This window comes from Protopterus annectens, chromosome 3.part0 (assembly GCF_019279795.1).
Source record: "Protopterus annectens isolate FY-2018-M chromosome 3.part0, PAN1.0, whole genome shotgun sequence".
Lineage (NCBI taxonomy): Eukaryota > Metazoa > Chordata > Ceratodontiformes > Protopteridae > Protopterus > Protopterus annectens.
In genome coordinates, this window is record NC_056731.1 from 60080739 (window position 1) to 60094662 (window position 13924).

A 13924-nucleotide genomic window follows, 5' to 3' on the forward strand; every position below is an offset into this window, starting at 1 on the left:
CTCAAGCTAAACGCCAAAAAGTGTATAGTCATCCCCTTTGGCAAAAATAAAGTGCCCACAAATTACCACATAGGTGGTAATCCATTAAGTACAGAAGAAGTAATTAGGGACCTGGGGACCCAAGTTGATAGCAATCTCTCATTTGACAACCACGTGGCCAAAGTGGTTAGAAAAACATTTTATATAGTCCACCTAATCATGAAGGGATTCACATCTAGATCAGGGGAGGTCATCGTGCCTCTTTACGCATCCCTCATCAGGCCCATAATTGAGTACAATGCCCCTTTTGGGATGTACCTTACCAGACACCTGCAGCAACTGGAAAGACCCCAAAAGTACCTCACCAAGAGGATCAAAGGGCTCAAACAGATGCCATATGCTGCCTGGTTAAAGAAACTCCAGCTCTACTCAGTGGCATACCGCCTGCTCAGAGGCGATCTGTGCCTGACGTATAAAGCCATGTCCAACCCGGAATTAATGGACATGCTGCACCTCAGAAAATCCAAATCCCATCGAGCTACGCACTCGAGTGACTTGAACCTCAGCACTGAAATAAATAGGACATGCTGGAGGGACAGATTCATAACCCAGAGGCTCCCTTCACTCTGGAATAAAATCCCAGTCCAGGTTAGGCAGAGTCCCTCATTGACTCTCTTCAAGAGGAATCTTGATGAGTGGATGGGGGATCGTAGGTTTACCCTGGGTATCACTTCTGTGTCACTGTTAGATAGAGGCACAGTATACTAACCTCGAAAAAGGGCATAGCAAAATTAATTTAAAATGGGTGGCGAAAGCCAAACACACTCTGGCTAGGCTTATAATTGCCCTAGGGCAGATAGCCTAGTATGAACCTATGAACCTAAGCCTTTTCCATTTCTGCAAAGGAAAATGCTTAATTGACAGAAAAAAGCCCAGAAGCTTACTAGAAGAATATGGAATACTTTGGAAGTGAACCAGAAATTGATTTTGAGTGGTTGAGATGGTTATAAAGCAGACCAGCAAAAATGTGAAATTAGTAAATAAATGGAAGAGCTGAAAAAGGACAATGTTTTATTAGATGCAGAAACAGCAAACCCAGTTAATAATCCATGTTGAAACAAGGCAGAGACAAGTTGCTGAAGACTTTACACTAAACTGCTACAGGACAGTGATTTATTTTTTAAGGTTGTGGGAGGACTCTAAAGCATAAACCCAACATTATGTCATTAATGTTTAAAAGAAAAATGAAGGAACTGAAGAAACATCTGTAAATAAAAAAAAGGTTATTCTTATTGTAATTGCATTGTAAATTCCTTGATGTAAATTTTATACTATGCAGTCAGAGGTATTGTAAGCCTGAGGGTGTGTAAGTCAGTGACTGCTATATTTGCTAGTGATATTAAAATAGGAAAGCGCTTTTTAATTGCAATATATCCAGGCTTTGCACTGTAACAAGATAAGTCTGGTAAGAACAAGTTAAAGTTAAAATAATATTGTGATATTGGGCTGGGATTTTTTTTAGAGTGCATCAGTCATATTATATGTATAATTAAAAGAGGTTCTATTCATAAAGTTGAATGCCTGAAATACTGACACTCAAAAGGTTGACCCAAAAAGGTCAATAAGCAAATACATCAAGCCAAGGTCTTAACAGTTGCCTGAGATCAAGGTAGAATGGATACTGTTTTTTTGGCCTTCCTCCAGTGATACATTGTCAGAGTTGGTGTATGTAATCAGTAATTAATAGGGGGTGTCGGGGTGCAGTGTCTTGTGACCCTCCCCACCTCACATAGAGCATGTTTTTTGTTTTACATTTTCTTTTTATTTTCATGTGTGTCATTATTTTTGGCATTCAACTTTATGAATAGAACCCATTGAAAGATGATCATTTCTTCTATTTGTAAAATGTGGGTATCTGTTCAAATATCCTGAGTTTAAGATAAAGACAAGGGATTTTTTAAGCAAATTGAATTTTGAATAACAAGAAAAAAAATTGTAAAAAACATGAAAAGTGGTAGTTCTTTCTTGCATTTGCAAAGTTATTAACATTTTTCCCATTAAAAGCTTCTTTTAGCTAAAGCAAGAGGCTAAACAGGTGCAAGCAATTAATCATGAGAGGTCTGACCAGTGTCTTCTCAGTGAAATCCACCAGGGTTTTTTCTTGCATTTGCAAAATGACTTTCTAATTTGTTTTTCCATTAGCAAATGCTTTTAATTGGAGAGAACATGTTTAAAGGTGCAAGCAATTAATCAGGCAAGGTCTGAACATTGTGCTATGAGTGAAATGTAGAAGATGGGGTATAATTTACTTTTATAGGGGAACCAAAATCAGTTCTGTAAAAAATAAATTCATTTTGAAACCTGTGGGAAGTGAATAGTCATGCAACTAATTGCCTCCCCAGCAGCCTTAGTACTTTAATCCATGAAATATAATAGTGCACAATTTACTTTATTATTTAAAGGTAATTCGGTACATTCTTTCCTTGAGGCTAAAACCTTAATGAAAACATGCATTTTTTTTTTTTTCATCTAGGATGGAACTAGAGATAAGAATACAACATAGTCTTTCTAAATTGAAGCACATGCTTTAACGTGCTTCAGCATAGTTATCTCTAAATTTAGAGTAGGTAATACATGGGGGTGCAGCCATCAAATTGGGGAAACTACGGCTATATGGAAGGTTACATTTAATTTTTGGAACGAGTATATGGTTTTGTTTGCTATGAGTTAAAAGGAGTTGGTGAACTTTAAAAAACATATTTATTTTTTTTTTGTTTATTGAAGTGAAAAATCTGGGAAAATATGATATGGGTTCAAATAAATATACGAAGAAGTAGTATCCATACTAAATCAGCCTGACAAATAGTGTGTGTATGTAAGCTGCAAGCTAGAAACATAATGAAGACCTGTCATAGATATGAGAAATTAATACCTTTTTTTATCAGAATGGATGCTATGTCAGTATTAACATGGAATGTAAAGGGCCTTGCAGGTATATACAAAAAGTATCATTGTTAATTATATTAAGAAATGTGGGGTGTAAATAGCAATGTTGTGGATGATGGATTTTGGTAGAAATGAATATGTGAATTTGACAAAGAAAGGATTTTAGGCTTGACATTCGCCAAAGTTTCAGGGCCAAAAGAAAAGGGCAGTAATAGTACTGATTTCTCCAATAGTCATAGAAGAGGGAAAAAAAAACAGTAATGGCAGATTTGTGGTAATGTGTTTATTCGCAGGGGGAGAAAAATTATGCTGGTATGCATTTATATTCCATCTAAAATTATTACTGTTATGGAACTGTGGAATTTTTTTGAGAAATAATTAGCTTTCAGCATGGAACATTATTTATGGGTGGAGACTGGACAGTAATGAAGGTGTATTGGGGGTACCTCTAGGCAAAAATTTATTTAAATAGGTTAGCTTTTTTTCAAAGTATATGAGAATATTTAGTATGGCATATTTGAATGTAATACAGCAGCTCAGATACGATTTATATATTCTGCACAGTACAATAACTGGGCTAGGTTGGATAGAAATTATATTTCACAGGAGCCTGTACATTTAATTAACAGCTTTGACACACGCATCCAGTAACTATTTCAGCTCATGGACCAATAAAACCTATGCTAAAGATTCAGGGTAATGAAGTAAATTGAGATACACTGGAACTTTCTTATTTACTTGTTTAAGAGAGAGGAATTTAAGAAGTGGGTAGTAGAAATTATTTGTGAGTTATTAGGGAAGATGGCAGTTTCTTCAGAAGAGAGTTAATGAGTATGGCAAAATGAAAATAGATTTTAAAAACAGGCTAGAAAAAAAAGAGAGATATGAAAAAGAAGTAATGTATAGAAGAGTTGACAAAGGTTTAAGTATTGCAGAATAAAGGGAATCTTGTAGAAAAGAAGAGGTTTTGCAGAAAATGGAAAAGAAAGGAATATTTAGATAATATGCATGAGTTTAAAAAGGTTGCTGTTAAGCAACATTTTTTATTACATCTCTAAACCCAATGACTTGCACAACAGAAGGTAGAAAGAGTTGTAGCTAGATCCTGGGAGTCCTAAGAAAGGAAAAATAAGATATCCTATAGAGATATTACAGATATTTTGTAAGTTTTGTGAAAATTGGGTCTATATTAGAACACCGAAGTTTCAAAACTTCGAATGTTCTAATATAGACCCCTATTCAGCGAACACTTAAAATATCAAACATGCACACAACACAAGCACACCAGAAAAACAGCAATCCACACACGTACACTTAAAATCGTACATCTAACCCTACACTGAACTGTACATACACATCTAACCCTACACTGAACTGTACATACACTATCTGTCCACTTACCTTAACCCAAACCCTAACCCTAAGGTCCGTCACTATCGCACACTCACCTCACCTGCGCCCTAACCCTAACTCACCTACCCTAACGTCAGTCACAATCACACACTTACCTGACCCATGCCCTAACCCTCACGTTCACACAATCGCGCACTTAACTGAACCCGACCCGTAACTTTCCACCACAGTGCTAAAAATAGCAAAGCCACAGAAACGGCCAACCGAATTCTTTACCTAGAAAAAAATTTGGTGTTCTGCAGCTTCGCTATTTTCAGCGTTCGCCGAATAGGGGTCGATATTAGAACATTCAAAGTTTCAAAACTTCGATTTTCTAATATAGACCCGTGAAAATTTGTATGAAGCAGAGAAATGGGGAAACCAAGAAAAGGAACAAATGGATATATTCATGGAAAGCTTGATTATGCCAAAAGTAGAGAAAGATGAGGCTCAGCAATTAATAACTAAGATAGGAAGAAATGAGATAAAACAGTGATGTATAATCAATCAAACATGTAAGTCTCAAGGAGCAGATGGTATTCCTGTGTAGGTGACAAGAAAGTGATAAAAATCTGAAAATTTTTGTTTTAACAGTATTTTAAAACAATCTTGGAAAAGTCTGTGATGCCTGTATTACCCAAAGAAGGTAACAAACCTTTGCATCTAGCTTCATATAGACCCTTTTCAATTTAAACTGTGATTATAACGTGGTTGTTTATACTGTCTAATAGAGTGACAAATCTATTAGAGTGGATAGATGGATCATTGTGGGTTTGTAGATGGGATGCAACATTAATAGACAAGAACAATGTGCTCTTAAAGGAAGCCGGGTTTAAGAACGCACCAGTATTATCGGTGATTTTGGTGCGAGAAAGCATTTGACAGAGTCAGCTGGGAGTGTTGAGTAGAACCATGGTAGCATTTGTATTCCATGATATAACAAGACAGTTTATAAGGGGATATGTAAAAGGTCAGAATTAGGAATTAAGGCAGGAAGAATCTTCTCTGATAAGCTGTATTTTAACAGTGTAAGCAGGGATGGAACTGCGGTGGTGGTGCTGCGGTAGCATTGTCGCCTCACAGTTAGACGTTGCCCGTTTGATTCTCAGTTAGAGCGTTTTCTGTGTGGCAACATGCGTGAATGGGCGTTCCTTCATTGAAGGTTGTGCGTTAGGCCCGGCAAGCCAGCACGTCAAAATCTACTGCCAATCATTAGTGGACCGGAGTTCCGCTGTGACGACCCCTAACCGGGAAAAGCCGAAACAAACCCGGCAGGGATGGACACTTTCCCTACTGCTATTTGCTTTATATTTAATGGGTTCACAAATTCAAGTAAGTAACTGGTGAAGTGACCGAAGGACAAGTTAAGGATTTTATGCAGAGGTCGGATTTCTTAGCTTGCTTGGGAATCCCACAGGTTGGTCTGCACATTGTTGCTGAAGAGAGGAAAATCTGATCTGCCACGCTTAGCTTATTTTGTTAGCAATCCTGTGGATCAAGTAGTTTTGAAGATGAGCCGATATAAAATACTATAAGGAATGAGAGTCCATCAGTTTGATGAAATTTGCTTGCTGGCATTTCATCATTAGTGCACAGTTTTCAAACATTACAGTTCTACAAATGTAGTTCAGCAGCTTGCACTTATAACTCATGTTCATGTACAGTGAAGTAGAGTTTGGTGAATATATCCAAGACTGGTATGAGCCTTGCATTGAGCAGCATTCTACTTTCACCAAGGATGATGCTCAGTTTGTACATAAAATGATTGATTTTAATAATTGACTTAGCTTCTGGTCTCACTCCAGGGAGATCAAATATCTGTCAGGATGGGGAGGACATGATTAACAGATCACATTGCATTACCAAGGATGGTATGCACCTGTCCCTCCTAGGCTTTTGGATATTGGCTGAAACTTTATCCACTCCCTTGGAGCCTTTTTCAGGCAATGCTAAAAATGACAAAACTGCTGTCATAGCAAAAAAGACTCATATCAGTCTTAAGATGTTACTGCTTAATGGTAGAAGTCTAAACAAAAAACTTCACAACTTGCAAACTCTTCTCACTGTGGCGAAAGTAGTCATCTGTGTTGTTAACGAAACTTGGCATAAAGCCTTAGAAAGTACTCCACTAGTGCAAAGTTAGTGCCTTCCGCACATTTAGACCAACAACAGCACATGCAGGGACTAAAGATGGAGGTGTCTTGATCTTCATTAGCAACAAATATGCCCCCAGGTTGGTCAGACAAGATGATGCCATGGAGTTCATCCACATACAAGTCACCTTAAATAAGATCCCTTACCATGTCCTAGCTGGCTATAGGTCACTGTCTATGCCCCGGTCTTACAACTCTTACCTAGGCATTGTCCATCCAACCAAATTATCCTATTCATAGGTGACGTAAACTGCCTTTCTGTAGACCGAGAAACATATACCGCCTGAAGCTCACAGGCACTACAATTCCTGGACTTTCATAACATGAATACCTTAGACCAGATACTGTGCACTCCAACCAGAGGATTAAGTATACTGGCTCTAATACTCAGCAACATAGAGGAGCATTGCATCCAAGGATGTAAACTTGAATTGTGACATAAATAGAACATACTTTAGGGACAGATAAGTTACTCAAAGAATCCCCATGTTATGGAATAGGCTCCCCATCCATGTGAAGCAGAGTTCATCCATGACCCTATTCAAACAAAACCTTGACCATTGGATTGGAAACGGCAACTTCATATGTGATCTGGCTCCCATGTCTCCAATTAACACCCCCCCACACACACACAAATTTCATAGCCATCTCCTTACTAACATACCTCCCCAGTAGATGTCCTAGGTACTCTGGGGCAAATTGGATTGAGGTGCACAGCTTGGCTTATAAAGGCCCTAGTGGTTGTTAACCTATTAACAACCTATGAACAAACTGATATTAGTTCATAATAAAGGGATGTATGGAACTAACACTCAGCAGTATACTATTTTTTAATTTGTATGTTTTCATAAAGTAAAACAAACACAGGCTGATGGCTACAAATGTTTGTATGTGTTTGAGAATTAGGAAGACCGCATGGTTGTGCATTTTTTGTGTTCAGTGAAGGTCTTGAGTGGTGCCACCTTAATACAAGTCAGATTGGAATTGGTTTGGCAGGACTATCCAAGAGGTGGAACTTGCCTTGCAGTGTTGTGGAATAAATAGTGTTTGCCACTGTGTAGAAGCCCTGAGGAGAGAGATTCAAGCCATTCCTTATGAAGCAGGCTGGCTTGTCCATTATCGCTTCCTATCTTTGTATACATCTAATGCTTCGGGACTGACTCTGTTTTGTTAGCTGGTTGTAGAAGTCAGTTATTGTGTTTTGGAATAATATCTTTCTCTGAGATGTTAAGGTACCGCTCAAGGCAATGTATTTCCTGCCTCAGACACATTCATGAAATGCCCAGCTATGTCTCTCTCTGCATCTTCCCAAGGATGCTGCATCTAAGGTCGTTACCTCACGCTAGTCAACCCTGAGTTTGTACTCTTACTTGAGATGGAGGTAACCAAAGGCTATAGTAATCATAAATCCTTGTACCAGGCAGGCAGCTGATCAGGACTCTGTTTTTGTTCAACCTGATGATTGGAACATCAGTAAGTCTGACTCATCAGTGAGTTGCCTAATACTAATATATTGCTGTGCATATTTTTGAAGACTGCCATAGTAATTTCTAAAACTAGGAAGTTTTTATAGCAAGAAAGTGATTTTGATTAGTATTTATTTTGATAAGACTATAGTTAAGCAACACCGATGTGCTGATTTTGCATTTTATATACGTTTGCCTTATGTATTTAAAATTAGCTGTTTTTATGATGCAAAACTGACATTTCATTTTCTTTGTTTAATGTACTGCTATACTAGTCAGGTAACTTCTCTGTGAGGCTTACTTAAATGAAGGTTTGTTTAAGATGAGAAAAAAAAAGTGTTACAATTAATCCATTGGATATATTGTTTATTGTGAAAACAAGCTTGTTTTAGAGGGGAATATTTTGAGACGAGGAAAAACAGTGGTAGTTTATAAAATATGCAGGAGTATGACTATCATGTAAAAGGGTATATTGGTAATCTAAAGTACTATGTAGAACCAATTTTCCTGTGATTCCATAAAGTTTTAATTTTCAGAGTCATATATGTAGTATTTTAGGTCTATATTTTACAGAGTAGTCCTGCCAGAATGAGAATCTGCAAATGTCAGTTGTTATAAATGTTTTTTAAAAGCATAATATTTATTATAAATACCAAACTCACCAGTGTATACATAGCTTCATGCACTTAATACAATTTGAAATAAAAAAGTGTAATTATGAACACAGCTTTGTTACATTTTAATTGTCTCTGTGGTGTCTTTCTTTTTCAGTTCCTGTCTTGGCTTGTGGAAACGATGACTGCAAAATTCATTTATATATTCAACAGAATGGGCAGGTAATACATATTTTTGTCCCTCTTTTGTATGCAAATTGTAATACCTGCCTAATCATTGTATCTGTTGTGACTGTTTCGAAGTAAAATGAAGGTCACATTGAACTGAACTAAGACTGAAATGCCATAAAGGAGTTTAACTATTTTTTCAGATAATATACCATTCTTTGCATTGTTTTTTGTCTCCCTGAATTCTTTCATTTTTTTCTGTTGTGCAGAAAGGTATTTAAAGTTAGTGCACATGCTGGTTCACTGGTATAGTGGTTGCATTTCTTCCTACAACAGGAACAACCTCATCTGTGAGTACTTCCCAGCACTGGAGTCCTAGTTAGGATTAAAAAGGAGTGAACAGTCAACATCATCTTCTCAAATGTAGGCTAGATTTTGCCACACTGTTCAGGTAGCCTAACGGGAACTGCTTAGTACTTCTGTACAGATTTTGCAAATGGTTGCATTTGCTTAGAATAATGAAGTGCCATTCCCTGGACTTCCACTGCTACCCCTCTTCGTATTAGTGGCTGGAAGCATTCCCCTTCTTCGATGGCACAAAATAGGGAACTACTCAGCTTGTTAGATTGTTGGCTTGTATGTGGCAAGTGTCTGGTTGTCGCATGAGACTGCCACTTCAAGGACTACAAAGAGAAATTTGAAGCATGACTAATGTCTCTACTAGATTTTTTTTCAATTTGGTGTCAGTCGATGAACATTTAACACACTCACATATGCTGGCAGATCAGAAGACAATGGATTATTTTCCCATGCCAGATGCTTGTATTCATTTTCCATTACTGGCAATGTTGTGCATCATTTGGGGAAGTTTTTTTTTTTTTTCCCATTTCTGAGTGTGATTTTCTTCAAATGAAACACTAAACTGGTCCTGTCTCTTTAGGGCAGTGGTAGCTTAGATGTATACAAAAATGTAAATATAGAAAAAATATGGTTAGTTTATTAGAAATAACATTCTTTCATGATTACAAAAGTAATTTTCATATAAAAACTAACAGTACTGTAATTCACTCCCCACCATTTATTCTACAACTAAAACTTATTTTCATTATATTTTACCATTTTCCATTTTGTGTTATACAAAACCTCATCACATGTTGCCTTTTTCATATGCCATACCCACAAAATTTCCCTTTCCTAATAACACTGCATTTTCCATATACTGCCATCCCCATTTCAGTGTCCCCTGCCCCCTTCTTTATTCCATAACGTTATCATTTTCCAAAAATGTGTAGCCCTGTCACAGTTTAGAAAGACAAATGCTTGGAGATTTCTTCCTCCCCACAGATGTGACATTTTCTTTCATCTTTTTGTTTAAATATAATCTTTCTTTCATTCAGTTTTACCATTTATATCATGCCTTCTGCCACCACATCCTCTTTTGTGCATATACCATACATTTTTCCTTATATTCCTTTATCCCCCACGCAACCTCTACTTTTGTGTCTTTCTTTATTCCTAATATCTTCCAAAATTCTTTATATTTGACCCATAAGTGTTTACATAATACATTCTCCCAACTTCATTACTTTTATCACCCAAAATACATATAATAACATCAAAAACACTGCAGGATCAACCAAACCTAACCTCCTCTTTCTTTCTTTTTGTTAAAAATGCCCTACTTCATCAGATTTAATTTAGAGTCCCATATTACTGCAAATGTTATCAATTCTTTCTTCTTTGCTGTGGAAGCATAAAGAAACTTCTCCCATATAAGCTCATTTTCCTTCAATCAAGGAATGAAGTAAATATTTTTTCCTCAAAGGTTAATACAAAAGGCTTTGTACCTGTACCATATCTTTTAACGTCTTTCATTTTCCTTTCCCGCTGCCTTTTGGCAATCTCCTTATTCCCCAGTTATGTTACTAACAGGTCAGTTACTTTTTCTTTTAAAGTTAGTATCTTTTAACCTTATTATATCCCAATATCCTTTTCCTTCATTAACACTAACCCTGCATTAAATAAAAAATTCTCCATCACTTCTATCACCTCCTTAACCCATAAAGTATTAGCTATAATAACCAGATCATTAACACATCCTGATGAAAAAAGGAAAACCTACTCCTTCCCTATACCTAATCCTGGCTTCACTTGCCTCACTAATATCACTGCATTCATAAAATCCCAATCATATGGTATCCCCTGCCTCACACCCTTACACATCTTTATTACATCATGGACCCACCCATTTACTAATATCTTAAAAAATCTTAGGTGCATCTACTTTAGTAACCCTGCTACATTCCCCCTTCATTCTGTATACCTTCAAATATGCCCCAGTTGTTTTCCACACATTATCAAAAGCTTTCATTACATCACATACTATAAATCTAACTGCTACCTCCCCTTTCCTACTGTTGTCTGTTATGTCCTTTATAACAAGTCAACATTTCTTTTACCTGTTACCTTCAATAAAATATACTGTTTAATGTAAAATATCTGTCAATATATCACATCTTTTCTGTAGTATTTTCATATATTATGCAGTAATTTTAAGAAATTTAACTTTGGAGTAATTGAACATGTCCCAGAGGATCGAAGAGGGGGAGATTATAAAAAACAAGTTGAAATGAAGGAGGTGGAATGGCAACTTGGGTTAAGAGCTGATTTGCCCCCAGGCTTAAACAAAACTATTAATATTGTGTTTCTTGAAGGAACGTAAGTTCAAGGTCCTTTAAGAATTACTTGTTTTTTTTAAAAACACTGCTTTGAAATTGTTAAATTGATTAATTGTTCAAATGATTTTATTGGTTGAATATGTATATGAATGTTATGTGTTTTTGCTGCTTTGTATTTCTGAAGAAGTTTTTACGAAAGCGGTAATTAAAAGCTTATTGCGTTAAAGCTTCCTGGTTCTTTACGTTTTCTGCACTACTTGACAGATTTTGTATTTACATTGTGTATATTTTACTTTAACTCAAAGTCCCTTTTAATTAGGTCCTTATTCCTTCTCTTAATAGTTTAGCTTTTTGTTTAACATTTGCAGGCTTATTCTGCTTGATATGCATATCCCTAATATAACCCACCTTAACGTCCATGATATCTAAATACCTCACCCCTCCTTTATTCTTACTTGTTTCATTCCATTTTTTTCTGCCCTCACCCTTTTCACCAGAATAAGTGTCATATCTTCCTTTTTGTTTTTTTATTAAATGCCTCTGTTTGATTATCATGTTATTTACATTTATTTTAATTTATATTTTGTGTCTTTCCTCAAATATAAGGCTAAAACTATTTCTCCCTGTATTCTCTTTCCTAATGTGATGACTTACTTATCACCAGACTTGTCCCTTATGGTCTTGTGCTGTGAGAAACCAAACTCTTCATATAACCCTTGCATTTCTTTTGGGATAAAATAGTTTTATGTTTCAGCCTACCTCTCTTGTGTACATAAAACCCTTCTCATTACCTGCACTCACGTCTATTATATGCAGTACTTCTTTACATTTGTTTAAATCGCTATACATATTTATTTTTTCTGGCCCTAATATCACAGTTAGTCTCTTTCGTCAGTACACATGGTTTAACAGCACATAGTTTTTCTTTTATGCTAATTGCCAATATTCTTGCAGCCATTTCTCTGATCCTACAATCTGCCATCACCATTCTTCTCGGCTTAATTGGTGTAACAATCCAACAACTGTATTTCATAATATTTATCAAAATAGCCACTGCAGAGCATTCTCCCTTCCCCATATTTCATATAATCGTTCCCCATAACCTTTGAAACTGTATTTCTTGACTTTCATAAAGTCCGATGTCTGATAAATAATATCCTACATTACATTTTTACACCACTCAAAGCCACAGAGCATCTTAACTGAGCTTTTATGTTAATACATGTAATAGAAAAAAAAACTTTTTCTTTTTTATATTATTCTTTGCTTATAGGTAACTGTCTCCAGTAAACCATTTCATCACCAACATTAGTATCATTTCTTTCTCCTTCCCTACATTTCTTCTGATTTAAACATTCGGATCTGTTTTCAGTCACAGTGTCATTATTACCTAATAGTAAGACATTTTGATAATATCGTTCCCTTCATTTTCTCCCTTTGTGGACCACACGTCTCCTCAGGGACCATCTGCAGTAAACAACCCCCCCCCCTCAGATGGGCACATCCATTCCTCCCTGTCAGCACCTCAGACATCTGAGCTGCTAATTGAATCTGGGTCACCTGGCCATAGTTAGGAATTTATCCCTCTATGCCATGGTGCTGACTCATTTCTCCATAATTTCTGACCATGCAAACATGCTTTTGTTTTCAAACTCATCCTCATTTTAATTGCCACTAAACTGCTTCATCCAGTTCTTCTTCATGTAACACAGTTAACAACTGCTTCCTAGGACTGCACAAGAACTTAATTCTGAACAGTGTGTATCTACTGCTTACTGGATTAACAGCATCATCACTCTTTGTTTTCTCATCCATCATTCTCAGCTCTCTCTATGTAGTGACAGCCTTCTGGTGTCCCCTATTGAAAAGAGTGTTGGTAGTTTGTGTATGTATATATATATATATATACATATATATGTGTGTGTGTGTATGTGTATATATATATATATATATATATATATATACACTTTACTATACATTAATTACTGTCCTTGTTTCCTTAGTATATTTATATGCACGTTTACAAACTAGCATAAACTTCTTTTCTATAATTCAGCCCCATCTCTTTTTGCAACAAACATATTCTTATTGTTTTAGCTGCGGTTATCCACTTTCAAGTATCAATTCTTTTTCCATATTTCCCATACGATTATAAACATATTTTTATCAACTTTTTCTACATCTGGAATTTTTTGTTGATAATAAACACACAGTAATATTTGTATTTCTATTTTGTATTCCAAACAGTATATTTCTTTTAAAAATCTGTGTTCACAATCTTCTCAGTTTTTCATCCACTGAAAAAATGTTTTAAGTTTCTACTGCTTTACTTATGTGACATAATCTTTCACTATTTTAAACATTTCACATCTCATTGGAAGCATATGTTTTAATAATCTCCACAAAAACTCATGACATTTTGTTATATTCCTTAATGTTTTATTTCTGGTCCTAATGCCTTCCCTCTACACAGTCATTCACATATTTCCATTGGTCCACATAATGTTGTACCAGTACTTCTTCATGCC

The 13924-nt window shown here is 36.1% G+C and overlaps 1 protein-coding gene across 1 annotated transcript in view; it reads left to right on the top strand.

The window, feature by feature from the left end:
* ELP2 (elongator acetyltransferase complex subunit 2) overlaps positions 1-13924 on the top strand; it is a 1608146-nt gene that overhangs the window by 602226 nt on the left and 991996 nt on the right. Inside the window, exon 6 of the mRNA XM_044065497.1 lies at positions 8708-8772. Within this exon, the coding sequence (XP_043921432.1) occupies positions 8708-8772 (65 nt within the window). The remainder of the gene's footprint in view (positions 1-8707; positions 8773-13924) is intronic.